The sequence below is a fragment of the Lolium perenne genome, chromosome 2 (assembly GCF_019359855.2).
Source record: "Lolium perenne isolate Kyuss_39 chromosome 2, Kyuss_2.0, whole genome shotgun sequence".
Taxonomy (NCBI): domain Eukaryota; kingdom Viridiplantae; phylum Streptophyta; class Magnoliopsida; order Poales; family Poaceae; genus Lolium; species Lolium perenne.
The window spans coordinates 162,896,752-162,916,526 of record NC_067245.2 but is presented as its reverse complement, the minus strand read 5'-3'; the positions used below and the strand labels follow the sequence as shown (position 1 = coordinate 162,916,526).

The window sequence follows — 19,775 nt, the reverse complement described above, 5'->3', positions numbered from 1 at the left end:
GTTCAGTTGTCCGCCCGGCGCTCGCCCGCCCTCTGCAACTTTGTCCTCACGGCGTCACGCAGCCCCGCCGCCCCGGCCGCCGCAGTGCCGCACTGACCGCCGAGCGCCGCACTGAACGCCGAGCGCCTCCCCTGATCTTCCCACCGAGGCCCGACCAGATCACCAGAAGTGAGCCCCTATTCTGCCATGCGTCACTTGGACAACATTGAGCATTTCAGCTATTTTCATATGAACTGCTGTATGTGCATGTCTATGTGTGTCTGTCCTCTGTATGTTAAGTCTTATAATTATGAATAACACATAAAATTGCTAATATTTGAATGTTTCCATTGTGTAGAAATTAAGAGAATAGCCATTTGATATGTGTATTGAATTTCAATGTTTACAATAAATTTGTCTTGTATACTGTTCATTACTTCATTAATTATGCAAAGGTTTTTCACATTTTAGGTGAGCGCAAAAAAAAAAAAAAATTAAGGTGTGCCCCCCCTTCAATTCTCTCCTGCGTCCGCCACTGCAAAAGGTAGTTAGGAAAAAATCCGACAAATATTAAATGTTTAAAATCCCACAACTCTCTGGTTCTGCACTCCTAGTTAGGACAAAACCTGACAAATATTTGATGTTCGAAATCTCGCAACTCTCGGTTCGCACTCTTTTCATTTTTGTGCAACCAGGATATTTTGTATTAATTTTTTACACCGGTAGAACGATGTAGATTACATCATTGGCTATATCTAGTATATTTCAGAATTTTTTGAAATTTGAAATTTCGGTTGTCTAGACTCAAACGCCCTGCAAAACAAAAAGGTAAACCTGTGTATACCCGCTGGCACATGGGTCCGTCGGAAGACCTGTCCATCCAGCCGACATCAGCGCGTGCGACGTGGCGAGGTTGGCACACGCGGCCACCACGCCGCACCCGCGCAACTCGCTTTCCCCACGCGGCTCCGTCTTCTTCCTATTTCTTCTCCCCCTTCTCGAACTACATCCATCCACTGCCCCTGCTCCCACCCCCTTCTCGAATCTGAGCTGATCTGACTACTGCACCGCCCGTCCACTCCGCTGCGCGATCGCCGAAGCGAGCCACCGGATTCGGTGTCGCCCTACGTCCAAGGAGGTCGCAGCTCGGCCCGGAGCACATCCTGGTTGGATTGGATCCCTTCCTTCCTTGGAGGTCAGTAGTTTCTTCCTCTTGCTGCCCTCAAGCTCATATGGTCTTAGAGGGTGTGGAAAACTGGTAATTCAGCTATGGGGTAGCATCACCATATTAGTACTACTGCTAGTATCAGACCTACTTAGTACAGTATGACTGGGGTATGCCTGTGTCAGGCAGGCTCATGAGTTTTGCTCAAGATTCATTTTCGCTGGTATGATCTGGCATTGTACCGTGTGCAGACCGAAACATGGTTTCTCAGTCTGTATCCTTAGTTCTGTTTCTGTCATCCGGCCGAAATGCGGTGTGCAGCGTCAGTGCGAGCGTCGTGAATCTGATGCTGAAATAGGAGTATGAGCTGACGAACACGCCGCTGTGCTGAAACATACTGTGTTGGGGACAAATACAAGTCGTCACAGACAGCTTTACTTTCGTTGAGTATGATGGTTCAGCATGTAACAAGCCATGTTTCACATGATACAGTGTAGCTCATATAATTTTTTCCTCGTATTCAGTCTAGATCATACTCAAGATGGAGGAAGAGAAGAAGTCAAAGGATGAGATACACCTCAAGATCAAGAGCAAGGACAAGTCATCGGACAATGCAGAGGACGAGAAGAAGGAGATCGAGATAGAAATCGACGCCAAGGTTGTGGAGAAGGAAGAGGTGAAGGGTGACTCTGGCGATGGTTCAAAGTCTCTGGCCAAATGTAAAGAAACTAAGAAAGACAAAGAGAAAGAGAAGAAAAAGAAGTCAGAGAAGCACGAAGAAGACGATGAGAAGGTAGGTAAGAAGGATAAAAAGAAGAAGCCGGAGAAGCATGAAGATGAACATGAAGAAGATAAGAAGGAAAGCAAGAAGTCAGAGAAGCATGAAGACGATGAGAAGGCAAACAACAAGGATAAAAAGAAGAAGCCAGAGAAGCATGAAGATGATGACAAGGTAGATAAGAAGGACAAAAAGAAGAAGCCGGAGAAGCATGAAGATGATGACGATGAGAAGGCAAGTAAGAACAAGTCAGAGAAGACTGAAGACGATGAGAAGGCAAGTAAGAAGGATAAGAAGGAGAAGGATAAGAAAAAGAAAGAAGATGGCGCCGAAGGCTCTGAAAAGGAGAAGGCCAAGAAGGAAAAAGGTAGCAAGACCGAAAGCAAAGACAGGGACCTCGCTGAGGATAAAGATATCATCAAGAAGAATGCAGAAGTTGCAGGAGTAGAGAGCAACAAGGATTCTGTTTCTGGAGGTTTGGAAACAAGAGATATCAAGTTAACAGATGGTGATTCACATAAAAAAGAAACTGATGCATCTGAAGAGAAGAAGGATGGCAAGGATAAAAGAAAGAGAGAGAAGGAGAAGAAACAGGATGAGAAAATTAACGAGAAGGGTGAACAAGGCAAGAAGGAAGATAAAGAGAAGGAAAATAAAAAGGATAAGACAGACAAAAAGGAAGAACGCAAGAAGAAAGAGAAAGAAACAAAGAACAAGGATGGTGATGAGGAGGAGGAAGAAGGTAAGAAAGACAAAGCGACGAAGGACAAGAAGAAAGATAAGAAGAAAAATAAGGACAAGGATGCTGATGATGATGGGGAGGATGAAGGCAAGAAAGATAAAGAGAAGAAGAAGAAAGACAAGGACGCCAAAGAGAAGACAAACGATCCGGCAAAGCTTAAGAAGAAACTGGAGAAGATTGACACAAAGTTACAAGACCTACATGCTGAAAAGGAAGACATCCTGAGGCAGCTCAAGGGGCTGGAACTGGAAGCAGGAAAGAGCACTGAAGAGAAGAAGCCTGTACAGATACTGGAAGAGAGTGGGAAGAGCAACACCAAGGAAGAGGATCTTGTTGCTGCACCCTGATCTTTTGAAGCTCTTTCTAAGTTGTTCACACCTGTTGTATTACGGTTGTAAGTTGTAACACGAATTCTGCTCTGGATATCTGCGTGCATTTCTCTGTGCAGTAAATAACTCTATATAGCTTAAGTATAAGAACATATACAAGTGTATGATTGTATTTTTCTCACTCCCGAAAGATGAACTTTGTAACTCTTGACTATGGGTCAATGAATCACAAAGATGTTTGCTTTCTTAGTCCTCTCCTTACTTCTGCGGACATGTACTTTGCTATTATACCATGAATCACATTATATTCCGTATTGTCAATAGTGAGATCCTATGACCACGGTAATTTCTGGTGATGTTCTGTAAATACAATTATGTTACTATAATTGCGTATTTGACTCACAAGGACAATATATCTTTGCATATAATACAGCATGTTTCATCATGAGTATACTATACTGTAATTGCGTGAAATGTTCGAGAAAATGTTACAAAATATTTGTGTCCAAACAAAATTCAGTTATAATCGGAGTGTACATGTGTTGAGAAGTGAAACATACGCAAGACCTCTTAGTCCTTGTAAAAAATAAGAACTCATGTTTCTTGTAAAAGAAAAGACCTCCTAGTTTGCACCAATACTATGGAAAACCTCAAATTCTTTTTTTTTAATTTTTTAAAAAAATATTTGAATGTTTTAGATTTTAAAAAAAAAATACATAGACGTAGAGAATGTTGTATGTAAATTTTCAGAATTAAATACATTATATTTTTCCCTCGGTAAAAATGACAAAGTCTCACAAAATGATGAAATCTAGATTTTAGTACTGTTCATTACTATTCACCGATGATGAAATCAAGATTTGTCATTTTTACTGAGCCCAAAATACAACATATTTCAGTCTGAAAAATTACATACTTGTAGATTACAATATTATCTACATCACAGTATTTTTTTCAAAAAAATTAACATGTTTAAAGTGAAATTTTTATAGATTCAAAATATGGCCTACATGTAGCCCGGGCTACAAAAGTTAACTCTCACTATGAACTTTGAAAGTATGCTTTACAGTTCTTAATGGTAGGGTTACAATTTACTCTGCAGATGGTCCATGAAAAAAGTGCGCTGACGAGTTTCTTGAAGAATTATGTGCTAAGGATGAAGAATATTATTTGGGACCGACTAGAGTTTTCAGATACTTCTCCACATTGTCCAAGCCGCACATCTCCTTCACCACAGGCATGATTGCGGGAACTTCTAACTCAAAGAAGGAAGGCGGAGAAGATCCTGACACAGAACAGTGGATATCCTTCCTTGCTGCGGCAATCGCATTCCTTGTTGCACAGTGAACTGAGGCTGCAAGAAACAAAGGCGGCTCCCCAGATGCTGCGACAAATAAAGGCCAAAAAATGCATGAATACTTTATAACAGATATCATGAATTGTTTTGTGGACTTATAACATCTTATCCCATGCTAGGAACCTAGAAGGCTAGAAAGCAAAATAGAACTAGCTCATTTGGGCGCATGCTCATAGATATCAAACCAGGGGAGAAACTAAATACCTTTTGAAGATAGCACTCTGTTTTTGTGAAATCCACTGTTAAGAAGCTCAACATTGAACTGTCGAGGGATGGTGTCCACAGTTGGGATCTTGTATGTCCAAGTTCCATCCGAGGTAACCAGCCCATCCGAATTGGTGACGTACTCCTCGCTCATGAAATAACCAATTCCCTGAACGAAGGCTCCTTCCACCTGAAGTGTCGTGATAGGGCAACAGCAGAAGATATTGAGACACTTTGTATGCAAATAACATCAGTTAATAAAATGTGCTCCTCTGTCGATGTCCATGTGGACATGATTATATAAACATACTGAAAAGAAATGAACAACCAATGCCAAAAACTAAGCACCAGACAGTAAACCAATAGAACTAAAACATGCATATTGTAGCATCCCATAAAACTATATTGTACTAATTTTAAAGTTTAATATAATAGAATTAATCCAGGACCTGCTATCTGAAATGACTGGAAGACTTTCAGATGGCCAGGTTTTGACTGACCAATTAAGGATGTTGACACGTAAACAACAGTTAGAATAGAGTGAGACCGGTTACACCCACCTGCCCCAAGTCCACAGCAGGATTTAAGCTCTGGCCACAGTCATATATAAGATCACTACGCAGAATTGTAGTTGCTCCAGTGAGAAGATCAATCTCTACCTGCAAATACCCAATATAAATATCTTCATGTGAAGGCGTGCATATTTCAATTTTGTACAATCTACTATCCGAGACTAGAGTAAACTCAGGATACCTCACTAGCAGCAGCTCCATAGTTCAGGTATGAACCAGAAGCCCCAGGGATGTAGTATTCTCTTGCTGATAAATCCACAGCAGCCATTTTTGCCTGTACATTGAAATGTGATATCTTAATACCAATGAATACATTACTGAGTAATGCATATGCGTGCATTCGATGATAGCAACCAGAGATGCACAAATTTCTGTGCGTGACTAACTTCTAAAACAGAGTAGGATAAGACCATCCTGATTATAGTTGCTATAAACTAAAATTGTTATTATCATATCAATACCTGTAAAATTAGTCCATCCCATGAAACTCTCCCTTGCTTTTCTTGCAATTTCTCCTTGAGAGGTTTCAGCCTGTCAACCATGATACTGCAGGCACGACGAACTGCTTCACAGCTGCTTTCTGATGTGGTACTCCCTGCAGTCCACCCTCCCTGTACAGCACTTAACGTGTCTGCTTGAATAACTCTTACTCTTTCCAACAGGTCTTCACTTTGATCAGACCACAACTGGCCAAGACCAAATGCTGCCATCTGCTTCACTTTTGTCCAAAGCCCCTGGCCTATCTCAATGCCTCCAACTTCAACAACAATGGATCCATCGTTAAGAATAGACACTTTTCCAGGGGTTGGTCGAGATGAAACTTTATGCGCTATTGTAACAAAAGAAAGGCCCCGCTTTTTCCACTGGCTGCTTTTGTTGAAGGCCTGAACCATTTCCAAACGATGTTGGTAATTTGCTGATGCAGTCAATTGATTGCAGATAGAGGGAAGCGTATACCCCAAGGCATCTTCCATGCACTCACTGTGAAACAAAGCAAGGCTCTCCACTGTGTGAATATTTCTCTGCCTTACCAATTTAGCATCAGTAGAGAGAGTTGATGCCACATGTTCGATAATAGCTTCAGCAACATAAGAACCTTGCACTTCCCCAGGGCCCCGCATTGCAGACCTCGTTGAAAAGTTTGTTTTGCAGATCTTTGCATCATATGAAAAGGCACCCCAGTTATATTTTTTTAGTGCCTCTATGAAATTATGAGGAATAGTCGGACTAATATCCATGGTCATTCCCGCGTTTATGAACAAATCTACATGCAATGCTGTGATCTTTCCATCTGATTTGAATCCTATTGAATAGCAGATTTTCATGGGATGCCGACCTCCAGTCATGATCATGTCAGTCTTGCGATCAAGATACATGCGAACAGGACGACGCAACTTAAAAGCTGCAAGTGCACAGGCCGTCACCACCTAAAATTAACATACATGTAATTAGTGTTCTGATACTTTATGCTAACTCAATAAACTTTTACAGAACAATGATACATAAAATCCTTCTGAAACACTGAACTTAATATAATATTCAAATGAGACATGTTGAAGATTCTTTAACATTTTTGTTAGAAAATATAGTGGGGGCAGTAAGTGTCATTTAGCAGCAAGATTGAAGTCACCCTTCCCTCCTACATGTATTACTTGAAAATTTTACATGAAGTATATCTTTGAGAAATTGCCAGATCAAACTGAATCTTGTTAAATGAGACAGTTCAGCTTCAGTATTCAGCGTAACAATGCCACGGAGGAAACAATGAGAATTCAGTTCTATTATAGTTGAAGCAGCCATCTTTACATGTATGCTTATAAGGAGAAGATATGTCCAGTTATTCTTTCTTTTTTGGGTGTGAGGATACTCAAAATTTCATTGAAAAAAACTTCAGGATGATAGCGTCTGCATTTTAAAGCATATCTGGTAGTGGGCAGATATAGCAGAGTTGAACATGCCATTTGTACTTCAAAGAAAATGTTAAGCACAAACTGATAACAAGACCTCATTCAGTGTTTCAAAGGCTGTAAGTAATGATGGAACCAATCCTTACTGGTAAAGATCTAACAGCTTTTCCTCCAAAGCCACCACCAACTCTTCTAGTGATAACACGGACATTGTGACAAGGTAAACCGAGGCATTGTGCGATGGTATTTTGTACTGCCTCAGGGCATTGGCTTGAGCTATATACCACCATGCAATTATCTTCATCAGGTACGGCTAGAGCAGTTTGTGTTTCCATGTAAAAGTAATACTGTGAACTAAGTTTCACCTGCATGAAGTGTTTGTCAGCTGTAGCACAGTGTGACAATATCAAAGATATGTAAATAAGAACCTTATAAGAAGATACATAAGAAAGGACTAACCACAAATTAGAACTATCAAGGGAGGCCATGATATGTCAATTGTTCAACAAAAAAAATTTGACTTGTATATTGTGTTGTTCAACAATTAGAATTGGAGTTCGACACTAATAGGTTGGACAAGCTAGAGAGCAGACTCAGAGGAAAAGGAACATGCAAGGAAATAACAGTCCACAAGGACCACAACAGCTCTTTAATCTAAATTACTCTAGGGGAACTAAAGGGTGCTTCAGCACTACCATTTGATATACCAGGTACATGTGGTGTGACTAATGAGTACTAATGTTAGTCAAGTTGAAACTCTTCACTTTACATAAGAATCAATTCATTCAGAGACTTCGGATGGCTAACAAAGGTATTTAACTTGGAAAAAGCATTAGAAGTTATGGAAGTGTACCTCAGCTGAGTAGATCTTCTGATCAGCTTCTTCCATCCCTTTGGAGAATTCGCCAATCTTTTGCGGAAGGAGAAATGGTGGTGTTTCAAAATAACTGCATCTTCTGACTGCCTCCTCTATCGATAAAATTGGCGTATCCAAAGTTTCTGTGCTGTAGTTAACTACCGCTCGTTTGGCAGCAATATTGGCAAAATTTCGTGTTTCTGCAACCTAAAATGCTACAATCTTCAGTAACTAAACTTAATCCACATTGGCATAAATATAACTTCGTCAAAGAAAAGTAAAATATTGTTTTTAAGGTTATTGCAGGTTTCTTCAAATCCAAACAATCAGCGTGAAAGCCATACCACAACACCAAGAGGTTCCCCAGCACATTGAGTAAGCGGACCGCCAAACAGAGTTTCAGGTCCAAATATAGTGCTGGCCCCAACATTGGCACCCTCTTTTGGAATATCTTTAACAGTGATAACTTTCACAGTTTTTAGCTGCTCGAGAGAAGGGTCCAGCTCTATGCTATTCACATGAGCTAAAGGCTTTGTGCTATATATAAATGCTCCATAAAGGCAGTCCTCCGGAGAAGGGATGTCATCCACATATACAGCCTCACCTATGTATAATGATTCTGCTATCAGCACCATAATTTACTATATGCAAGATCGGGGCATGAAATCAACTGCCACTGATTACAAGTCACATGAATAAAACTTGAAAATAAACGTTAAGAAAAGACTCGTCATTACATATACAATGCAGATGGAAGAACGGAAGATAAATCGTGCCAATGAACAACACAGGCAAGGAACACAACATGCTATTTAAAAATGCTGCTAGTTGTGTACTTATATAAATAGAGAACTACCAATTCATTGCCCAAAAGTTCAAGATTACCAATGGCTACAAAAAAAAAAAGTGAAGTGCATACCAGAGGCTTGGAGTTCTGCTCCAACTTTCTTGGTTGGTATGCCAACTGGGAGATAATCTTTACTGATTTCAACAATCTGTTTGCACGAGTCAAGTATGTGGTCATTATTATTCAGACCGGATTTCACACAATTAGTTTCCTTAAGCGAAACATCGAGGTTTACACTGTGTGGGGAATTTGAATTTCCATTGGTGTCAGAAGCTACAAAGCCATTTGGACGGACTGCTTCTGCAGGCTTCACATTTCCTTTGGTTGCTGGGTAAAGAAAACTAAACAGAAAGGCAACTGCCAAGCTTGATCTATAAGCAGAATGTGTTGTGCCTTCTTTTGGAACAATGGTTTTCTTAAGAACTCTGCATGCTTCAAGTAGGAGTGATGCACTAACGGGTTTACCAACTAAGCACTTCTCAACATCTGTAGCCCTGATAGCATGCTGGGTTCCATATGCACCAAAAGCCAAACGTAGATTCTCCAGTATCAAGCCTCCTGAAGTTCCATCCGAAGAGACTTGAGCGAAGAAAGCAGAGTTAAGGTAAGCCACTGCATTTCCAAGAGGGCGTGGAGCAGCTCGGTATGTCTCAAATAGCAGAGAACTTGCTGTATTATCCCCTGCCATGTTTACAGTCCCAGCACTTGATGAGACAGGAGTAGAGTGAGGAATGAAAACGCTTAAGAGCAGTGTCTTGTTGTCACATGGTGGCATCTCCAGGAACTCCTCCAACGTGACATTCAACTTCTCTGATGTTACCTGGATGCACACTGATGAACCAGCAGCAAGAAGGATAGTTGCAATGTCAGAGGGAAACTCGTCCCTTTGCGCCATTATCAGATTTCCACCCAAGCTTGCCGTGTTCCGGACAAAATGGGAGGCCACCTTTTCCATGTGATCAGCAATTTTACTGAAGACCACATCCTTGAAGCTATCACCTTGTGTTCTTAAGATCTCAATAGCCCGAGAGATGGATGTGGCAGCCCCAATTCGAACACCGTCTGTATCATTTGATACTGAATTCATCTCTGGAATGTGTCTCAGGTCAATGTACCTATCATACAGCTCTGACTCCCTGTAAACGCCAGAAGAAGTGTTGGCCGCAACCACCTTCGTGCCACTTGTGTGGGAAGCTATGAGCTTATAGTACTCCTCCACACTCCGAGGCCGATGCCAAGAGCTCATTGTCTTTGACATATCTGAGGCGGCAGGCGTATCAGTGCTCAGCGAGGCTCTGATCTCAGCCTTGAGAAATTCCGGGAACGCACCAATGCTCCCCTCCTTGTAGGGTGGCAACTTGGAGACGTCGGCGTCGCCCTTTCTCCAGAAGGAGTTGAGTCCAAGGTCCTCCAAATCGACGTCCGCCGCGAAGCTCTTGCAGGCGTCTGCGATGGGGCGGTACCCCGTGCAGCGGCAGAGGTTGCCCGCGACGGCGCGCTCCGCCTGGGCCGAGGTGAGCCTGGAGAAGCCCTCCCGCGGAGGCGGGCCCGCCCCGTTGCACTTGCCGTCGGCGCCGGCCAGCGCGGCGGCGAGGGACATGCACATCCCGGGCGTGCAGAATCCGCACTGCGAGGCGTGGAAGCCCGCGAGGCGCGCGTGCACGGCGTGGAGCCCGTCCCGGCTGCTCCCGAGCCCCTCGGTGGTGGTGACCGCGCGGTGGTGCAGGCCGTGCGCCAGGGTGAGGCAGGAGGCCGCCGCGGCGTGGGACACCTCGTCGGCTGTCGCGTCGTACGTCGAGAGCAGCACCGCGCACGCGCCGCACCCGCCTGCAAGGAAACCGTCATTGTTAGGCCGCGCGCGGAGCTGGCGCCAGTTAAGCTCGCGCTGGGACTGGGAGGAATCGAAGAGGGGGAGAGGGGTCGCGTGCCTTCGCCGCAGCCGAGCTTGGGGCCGGTGAAGCGGGTGCGTGAGCGGAGGAAGTCGAGGAGGGTGGCGCCCGGATCGTCGCCGTCGCGGAGCTCGAAGCGCTCGCCGTTGACCGCGAACACCACCGCCATGGCGCGGGAGGCGGAGGCGGGGCGAGAATGAGTTGCGAGTATGGGAATCCGGTTCCCATCCCATGTGCTGTGATTGGCTTTCTTATCTAGCGATCCTTGCCTCCCTTGCTGTCGCCGTCTGCGAGCTCGCGAAATTCCAAACTGACGGTGGCATGTGTCGCTCGGAGCTGCTGCAGTGACGTGGCGGCTGCTTTACTCGAACGATTGGAAGATGACTGACTGCTTGTGGGGGCCAACGAGGGAGATGGCCCGGTGCATGGTGGAGTGGAGTTGTTAGATTATGTCGGAGTAGCTTTCTTTCGGGATTAGTTGATTGATTGAATTTTTTAACTGGCACGTGACGTGAGGAACGGCGGGCGATGCGGCGAAGACGAAGGGAAAGAGGGTGCCCAGCCCAGGTGCACCAGCGGCGGTCTCGGCCATGCTCCGGCCACGTGCGGATGCTGCTGAAATCGATGACCATTTTTGTTTCATCAATCCCGTCGAAATCCATAAATCTGAACCCGGCATATCCACCGGCCCGACGCAAACGCTCGCGTGATCGAAAAATATGAATGCACCCTTGCCAAGTGTTCGACGAAAACTAATTGTCGTGTCTGTAACCACGCAAACGTAACAAATATTTAAGTAGTGAATGCGTTTGTGCGGACGCAGCGCATGTTTGCGCCATGTCGCTACGGGCCCGACGGCAGCGGAGCAAGGACACATCGCTTCCGCGACTGCGCGTGCAACACACTTCGCCATCAATGATGTCTCGTCTTCGAAAGGCCTCACCGGGTCTGACGGATGGTGGCTGGCCTTCTGCTTCGTATCCCGCGCGTGTCCTTAAAATGGCACCGGCAACATCCTCCCATCGCCCACACTCCCTGGCCACACTTGCACCAAACACACCGACAACCACAACATGTCGCCGCAAGAGGAACGGCCACGAGGCACGATCGTCACAAGCGTCGAAGGAGGAGAAACCGCTGAGGGTCCCCCTTCTTTCCTCCGTTGCCCACATGTTCTACGAGAACTGGTAGCCGCGCGAGGGGTGGAACAACATGCACCCGTCGGCGAAAGGCACCTCAACAAGGTGTGGGCACCCATCCCGGTGGTGCCACATTTCTGCCAGCAGCGGAACGCAGAGATCTGGCGCAGGCGTGCCATTTTCCCGCCGAACCTCCGCCACAACCCCGACTTAGCCGTCGACTCCCCCTCGTGGGACAACTACCACCACCAGCACGTAGTGCTCGACAAGCGGCAGAAGGCAGGGTTCCTTGGCGACAAGGACTACAACTTCGGCCCGCCGCAACGGGTGCGGCGGTCATTGTCGTGTACGCCGTCACCTCCATCGCCTCCGACGCCCCATGAAATGCGGGACGACTCCGAGGACTTCGTCGCCATCGTCTTCCACGATCGAGATCCAGATGGCATGGCATGAGGGTAGGAAGATCGAGCTGCCGGAGGAATTGACAGAGGAGGATGCGGCAAGGCTATCCATCCTCATATCGGAGATGCCGCAGGCGCTGCCACCGATTCCCCAGTACACGTCGATCACATGTAGGTAGCATGTCGGAGGAAGAGGGTTTCAACCTAGTGATATTATTGCAAGTCCGTATATTGTCATCAAACACCAAAAAGGGGGAGATTGAAAGAACATCTCTCGGATTATAGTTTTGTATGTTTGATGACAATATATGTGATACACTAATGTGCGTTGATATAGTGCAGAAAGTATATGTGGTTCAATTTGTGTTGAGAAACAAGAGAAGGGGAAGCAGGGAAACTTTCCCATGTCGGATATTTTGCAAATATCCGGCCCCTGGAAAACGGCTAAGGACTTTTCGGACGAGCTCTCAGTACCTCTTGGATCTAGGCTCGATATTTGGCTGGATATTTACGGAAGGACGGATAATCCGGGGGGCCGAATAATCCGCCCCTCAAGAGGCCACAAGAATGAAAAACATTATCCATGAATTTTGCAACCAATGGGGCCAGAGTACGAAAGTTAATGATAACGTTGGCCAGACTATAAAACAGATTTTTCCTGTTCCGTACATTGATAACAATTTTGTGCACCTTGGACATCCCCTTATAATTCCTGGTAAAAACATAAATGTGGCTTACAATTTTATTCTGGACAAATTTCAATCTAAACTTTCCACTTATAAGGCAGATGAACTATCACACGCCCTCGCTAGGCTTGAACTCATTAAATCTGTTTTCTCTTCTATTCCTATTTATTACATGTCTAACATTATTTTCACAAAAAAGTTTATAGCAAAACTCACTCCTATCATAAGGAATTTTTGGTGGATAGGAATCAGAGAAGAAACTAACACAAAAAGCATGTGTTTGAAAGCTTGGAAAGACATTTGTACTCCTAAAAAGGAGGGGGGTTAGGAATTCGAAATCTGTAGGCTATCAATTGGGGTCTAATGCTCATGGCGGCTTGGAGGATTGCATACCAGCCTTGCAACTTCCTCCATAATGTTTTAAAGTCTAAATATTTCCCCAATTCCTCCATTTGGGGCCCAAACTCTAATGTTCCAAAGTCTGCTTTCTGGAGCTCTATTCTTAAGATTCTACCTATTCTGAAAACCAATTCTTTCTATCAAATCTCTTAGGGTAATATTTCCATTTGGAGCTCGCCTTGGTGTACAGGTTGGTCTTACATATATGACTCTCTTATAACTCAAACTGATAATTACATTTATCCTGCTAAAGTGAAAGATATATGGTTACCAAATCAGCAAGCTTCCAACAGTACTCTCATTGACACTCTTTTTCAGCAACCTTTAGCAAGCAACATTAAAAGCACCACTATCATTAATTCTCAAGAAGAAGATATGCTATGCTGGAAACTCACTCCCTCAAGCAAATGCAATTCAAAAAGTGCATATTGGGCTTGTTTAAAATTCTTGCAGGGTCAAGGAGAACCAATTCCAAAACAGGTTAATGCCGACACTCGGGTGCTGCTCAATAAAATTTGGAAAGACAAAACTTTGGTACCTAGGATGCAAACGTTTGGATGGAGATTCCTCTCAAAAGTGATGTCCACTGAAGCCAGAGTAGGTAAATATAGTAAACACATTAGCAAACTTTGTTGCGGATGTGGTTTGGAAGAAGATGAGATTCATTTATTCTTTACTTGTTGCTTCTCCTAAGCTGCTTGGTTCTCAGAACCTTGGTTTATCAAGACAGAAATGCTTACTTCTAATGCAGATAGTATTACTCATATCTTACAAATTCTTTTGAACATGAATCATCCACATGCTAATACTAACAATATCTTAACCTTCATGTGGTGCATATGGAAAGCCAGAGACAAATTCATCATATAGCACATGCCACTAATCAAAACTTGGAGAAAGTTGATATGATGCAAGTATCGACGAACAGGACCCAAGAAAACAACGCTTCAAATAGGAACCAAGAATAGAATGAAGACATGATGAATCTCAAGCAAGCGGAGACAATCAAATCTGATATGCTAATTCAAGGTAACAAAATTTACACAGATGCTGCCTGGAAGACCAAGAAAATTCCAGGTTCACAAGGAAGAATAGCCACAGGAATTGGAGTATTATGTAACTTCCAACATTCTTCAGGTGAAACCAAAGTGATGATACAAGTGTAAGGGTATATTGCCCCTATGTGTGGTTTTGGTAATTAATGACAACCCCTATGGACTAATGTTTTCATTGAGTTTATATGAAGGAATATTCCATAGGTACTACTTGTATTCCGTGTGTTGGATTCAAGTATGGATGCCATGAAGATAAAGATACACCTTGTGTATTGGCATCAAGATCATCGATTTAAAGATATATATGTGATATGATCAAGAAGAAGAAATGAAGATGGAGTTCTTATGTGGAACTCAATATTAGCCATGCTCTATCTTATGTGATAAGCAATGGATGATCAATATCTTGAGAGCTTGATTTCAAGTGAAAAATTCTTTATATACACCTCAAGATATTATGATAGAGTATGAGAAGATACAAGGTTGAGTTGGGCAAGTTCAAGATGAGCATCTCAAGTGGATCACATGCTTGAAGCTTGCCATCCAAGCTTGCCGTCCATTTGGTGATAATGGACATGTGAAGTTGTGCATCAATGGATCTTTCCCATCATAGTGTATGGGGGAGCATTTGTGAGTCTTCACGAAGCAACAATGATCAAGTGAGGCATTCCGGCTTGAGTGGAGCTTGAAGAGTTATCGTCAAGATCAAGCGGGATGCGCAAGGCAAAGGTATGGCCTTGATAGGTTTTCCTTTTACCGGTCTCAAGGTGGTTGATGGGAGACCGGATTATATGATAGATAGTCGCACTATTAAGAGGGGCTTTCGGTTGGGTAACTTGATCGCATCGTCTTAGGGAGCTCAATTCTTTGCATACTTTGCATATCCCTATTGCTTCTTGGTGTTTCTCTGTATGAGGTTCTTGAGCTTGTTGCTAGCTTTACAACAATCCCAAGTTCATCGACAACGGAGTTCGTATACTCTTCTATGACATTTTCAAGGTTGGGTGTTTTTATCGGTTATTCATGATATAAGGTTCTACCTTTTATATTCATGATAAAATCCCCTCCTACAGATTCTTGTGTTTTCACTTTCTATAGGATAGCATTTGTTGTTATATTTCAAACAAAATTGGTTTCATTCAAATTGGAGTTCGGGAGCATCTGTTATTAAAGAAAAAGGAGAAAAGATTAAAAAGAAAAAAGGAGGGGAGTGGCCAGCCGACCGACCGGCCTGACCGGCTCAGCCACCGGCCCACCCGGCCTGCGCCGGACCTGGCGCCTGTGCCAGCCGGGATGCCACTAGTGGGCCGTCCGGTCTGGTCCGGCCCAGAGCCAGCCGGCGCCGGCCTGCCCAGCGCACAGCTCGGCCCGACCGAGCGCTCCCCTGCTGGGCCGCCTCTCCATGGCGAGGCCCACTCACCCGCGCCAGCTACCGCCCCGGCTGTGCCTTTCTCCACCGCGCGGCGTGCCGCCCCCATCCGGTCTGGGCTCCGGCTCGGCCGGACCATGGACCGGCCTGTCCGGCCTCTGCCCCGCTCGGTCGGCTAGGCCACCGGCTGGGCTATTTTTCTGCGCGATTTTCAGTGTTGTTTTTCCCCCAACGGTTATTTTCTCTCCCCTACTATAAATAGCCTTCTTCCACCTTGAGCTGAGGAAGTTCTTCCCCTTTCTTCACCTCCATTGTTGCTATTCGAAGAACTACCTTCCCCTCTTGATTTCCCCTGTTGATTCCTCCCATGATTCTTGCCCATTCTTGAGGATTTGAGAGAGGAGATCTAGATCTACAATCCCCACCAATCAATTTCTCCTCTAAGTGAGGGGAACCCTTTGGATCTAGATCTTGGAGTCTTTTGTTGACTTTTCCCATTGTTCTTCCTCTCCAATCTCATCTTAGCATTTGTTGCTTGGGTGGGATTTGAGTGTGAAGGACTTGAACACCTCTAGTATTCTTGCTTTGCATCATTGCATAGTGTTGAGCCCTCCACCATGATTAGTTCGAGTGAGAGACCGTGAGCTTGTTACTCTTGGAGGGAGACCTCCTAGTTGGCTTGGCGGTTGGTGCTCTGGTGATCTCTTCAAGGAAGATTGTGAAGAGGCCGGGGCTTCTCCTTCGTGGAGCTTGTGAAGTGGTTGTGGAGCTTGCCATCTCCGGAGCGGAGGAAAAGCTAACCATAAGGAAAGGGCCATTATCCTTCGTGGATGTAGCTCGGATAATAGGGTGAGCCTTCGTGGCGCGGGGAATCCTTCATGTGACCTCCACTCTTCCAAACGTGATGTACCTTCTTGCAAAGGAAGGGAACACGGGAATACATCCTCGTCTCTGCGTGCCTCGGTTTTTTCTATACCTGAGCTCTCTTTCCTTGTGATAGCCATCGTGCTTGAAGTACATATATCTTGCTATCAATTGTGCTACATATATCCTGTGTCTATCTTGCTTAGCTCTAGTTGTTATTGTTACACTTAGTTGAGCTTAGCATATTTAGGGTTTGTGCTTGTAAACTAAACGTTAGTTTAATTCCGCATTCTTACAAGACAAATCCGCAAGAGTTTTGAAACGCCTATTCACCCCCCCCCCCCCTCTCTAGGCGACATCTCGTCCTTTCAATTGGTATCAGAGCAAGGTCTCTCCTTGTTTAAGGCTTCACCGCCTTGAGAGTAAAGATGTCGGCTAGTAATATAGTGCACAATGACACAATTATCTTTAATGGCACAAATTATCTTTTGTGGAGAAATTGCTTGCTTTGTAATCTTCGGACCTTGTGTCCAAATATAGAGCGATTTCTAGATGTAGGTTTTTCTTCTCCGATGGACCCTCAAAATCTATCTTTAGAGGATGAGAAAAACTTACATCTTGAAGCTCAAGTATCTAATGAGCTTTTATTCTCCTTGAGACCAGATTTTCGTAGGTTCTTGATATATATAAACGAAAGTCGTCTCATGAGATGTCAATCAAGCTTAAGGAAATGTTTGGTGGATCCATTTCTCATTTCGTCGGTGGTGTCTCCGAGGAGCTCTCTTCCTCTTCACATTATGAAGAGCTCCAAGTTGCTTCCACCTCTGGTCGTGATGAGTTCTCATCTTCTTCCACTTAACCAATGTGTAGCAAGACACGAGGTAATGATATCGTGAGTGGTGAGGAAATTGCAATGTTGATATTGTGCTCAATAGTGATGATTCTTCATCTCTATCACATTGCAATGCTTCCTCTTTGGACTTAAACACATTTAGCATTAAAAATAATCTACATGCTTGTGTTGATAGTCCTTGAATATCATGTGTGGATTGCTTACATAGATCTCATGATGATATGCTTGCCTTGTCTTGTTCCCATAATCAAAATGCTTCTATTCCCTCTAGTTGGTTGTTGACTAACAATGTAGAGGAAACCGAACACTCTATGGATCAAGACACGATTTTAAATGAGGATTCAAGAATATCTTCATCCTGATTCTCCGGTATGCACATGTGCCTTATGGAAAATGGATCAAAGGTATCTCCTACTTCGACTCCTAACACATCCTCTAACGATGAGAGTGATGATGATGATAATGATGAAGAATATAATACCTTGTTGCATGATATGGGAATGGTATATGCTTCTCTTCATGGTAATAAAGAAGCTCGTGCTAATCTCGAACACGCTATGGAAACCTTGAATAAATACAAGGAAACCATAGTGGAGTTGGAGTCCCATGTTGAAAATGGGAGAATGAGATTCAATGTCCTCAAGCAAGAGCTAAAAGATGAGAAGCATACTAATTTTATGCTTACACAAAAATTGAATCCTATGAGCTTGAAAATGAAAAATCTATTGTTGATGCTTGTGCTACTAACTCTACTTCTTGTGAAGCATCTATCTTAAAGGAGAATGTTGAGCTAAGGGCTCAACTTGAGTTGCTAACTAGCAATTATAGGGAATTCGAAGAAAGTCATAAAAGGCTCTCGGGCTCTCATGATGATCTTCTAATTTCCTATGATGGGCTAAAGTTAGCTCATGAGGCAAGTATCACTAAGGTAACATCTTGTGAGCCTCATGTGGACATTAGCACAATATCTACTACAAATGCTATACTTCCATGTGCTAGTCCTTGTAATCCATCTAGTCAAACTATTGATACACCTTGTGTTGGATTGCTTGCCTTGCCTTATTGCTCTAACAATGAAGCTTCTACTTCCTCTAGTACTTGTATTTCTACTAACCATGTAGAGGAAATCAAAGAGCTCGAGGCCCAAGTCCTTTCTTTGAAGAAAGACTTGGAAAAGCGTCATGAAGGGAAATCCGCACTTGACAAGATGCTAAGTGTGCAACAATGCCCCAATGACAAGAGTGGACTTGGATTCAACTCCAATAACAAGAACAAGTCCAAAGGCATGAGCAACAACAAGAAGGGCCAAGACAAAGTCAAGGATCCGGCCAAGTTGGTTTGCTTCAAGTGCAAGGTTGACGGGCATCATGTTAGATCATGCCCATTGAAGAAGGAAAAGCACTTGAGTGAGAAACAACAAGGGAAACGGCCACAAGGTCAAGGTCAAGCTCATGCTCGACCTCAAGTTGAAGATAGGCCACTTCCCAAGAAGAATCAAGATAAATTTCCCCAAGAGAGGAAATCAATAAAGAAGAGAAAGGGGAACACTTGCTACTTATGTCATGAGAAGGGGCACTTTGCTTCTTCATGTTTAAGTGGTACCTTATACAACCCTATCGTTGTTGATAATGATTATTCTCTTGGTAAGGATAAGGATGGCAATGTGTTTTCCAAGTTTGTTGGAACTCAAAGTGGCTTCAAGAAAATAACCATTTGGGTTGTCAAACCTATTGTGACTAACCTCTTAGGACCCAACTTGGTTGGGGACCAACAAGCTCAAACTTGACCAATAGGTGCATGTGGAGGGCATTGGAGACTTGGCTACTTCATGAAGAATTAAGGGATCTTCATATATTATATTTTTATCAAGCCAAGTCATAAGGATTATCATCTATATCTTATATCCAATGTTCCTCTTTGCGGTAACTTATACTTCAAGTCATCATAGTTATTGTAAGTTACTTGCCCCTTTGCATGATTGGTTTTGTACCAAATATGTGTTTGTATGTGTTGTGTCTTACTTACCTATCTTTTATATTCAAGTATGTTTGTTTGACTCATCATATACTTGTGTATTGTTGTGAGCCTATTGCATCTTGATGACATCTTATTTGGTTCTCTTTGAGTGATTAATGGAACATCCCATTTTGGGGGAGTGGTATGCATTGTGCATATCTCTTTCTCTAAAATGTGTGTACATGGGTATCACCACTTAGTATTGATATTGCAAGATTATCTAGTCACTATGTGGTGTGTCATACTCATGAGAAATTCAAATTCTAATGTCCGTTTAATCACCTCTAATCGAGTTTTAATTGCCTCTTAACTAGAAGAAATGTTTTATCACATTATGGGGGAGTAATATGTTTTGTACATATCACAAA

The 19,775-nt window shown here is 43.6% G+C and overlaps 2 protein-coding genes across 2 annotated transcripts; one reads left to right on the top strand and one right to left on the bottom strand.

The window, feature by feature from the left end:
* Nucleotides 1-922: 922 nt before the first annotated feature.
* On the top strand, nt 923-3,242 carry LOC127333880 (uncharacterized). Its single transcript, XM_051360319.2, has 2 exons — nt 923-1,174; nt 1,669-3,242. Exon 2 carries the CDS (start codon nt 1,686-1,688, stop codon nt 3,009-3,011), a length of 1,326 nt encoding a protein of 441 aa, XP_051216279.1. The 5' UTR covers nt 923-1,174; nt 1,669-1,685; the 3' UTR covers nt 3,012-3,242.
* A 720-nt stretch (nt 3,243-3,962) lies between these two features.
* On the bottom strand, nt 3,963-10,817 carry LOC127333881 (probable aldehyde oxidase 3). The gene is made up of 10 exons (XM_051360320.2): nt 10,665-10,817; nt 8,809-10,563; nt 8,234-8,493; nt 7,887-8,096; nt 7,180-7,398; nt 5,588-6,553; nt 5,308-5,400; nt 5,115-5,213; nt 4,555-4,744; nt 3,963-4,377 (listed from the first exon to the last, which is right to left on the bottom strand). Exons 1-10 carry the CDS (start codon nt 10,792-10,794, stop codon nt 4,160-4,162), a joined length of 4,140 nt encoding a protein of 1,379 aa, XP_051216280.1. The 5' UTR covers nt 10,795-10,817; the 3' UTR covers nt 3,963-4,159.
* Between the last annotated feature and the right edge of the window lie 8,958 nt (nt 10,818-19,775).

Bases quoted from the DNA above. Each gene is read 5' to 3' on its own strand.
- LOC127333880 (XM_051360319.2), top strand. From the start codon at position 1,686: ATGGAGGAAGAGAAGAAGTCAAAGGATGAGATACACCTCAAGATCAAG.
- LOC127333881 (XM_051360320.2), bottom strand. From the start codon at position 10,794: ATGGCGGTGGTGTTCGCGGTCAACGGCGAGCGCTTCGAGCTCCGCGAC. The intron at 5,401-5,587 runs GTATTGATATGA...TTCAATGTACAG, and splicing joins GGGATGGACTAATTTTACAG to GCAAAAATGGCTGCTGTGGA. The intron at 5,214-5,307 runs GTATCCTGAGTT...GGGTATTTGCAG, and splicing joins ATGGAGCTGCTGCTAGTGAG to GTAGAGATTGATCTTCTCAC.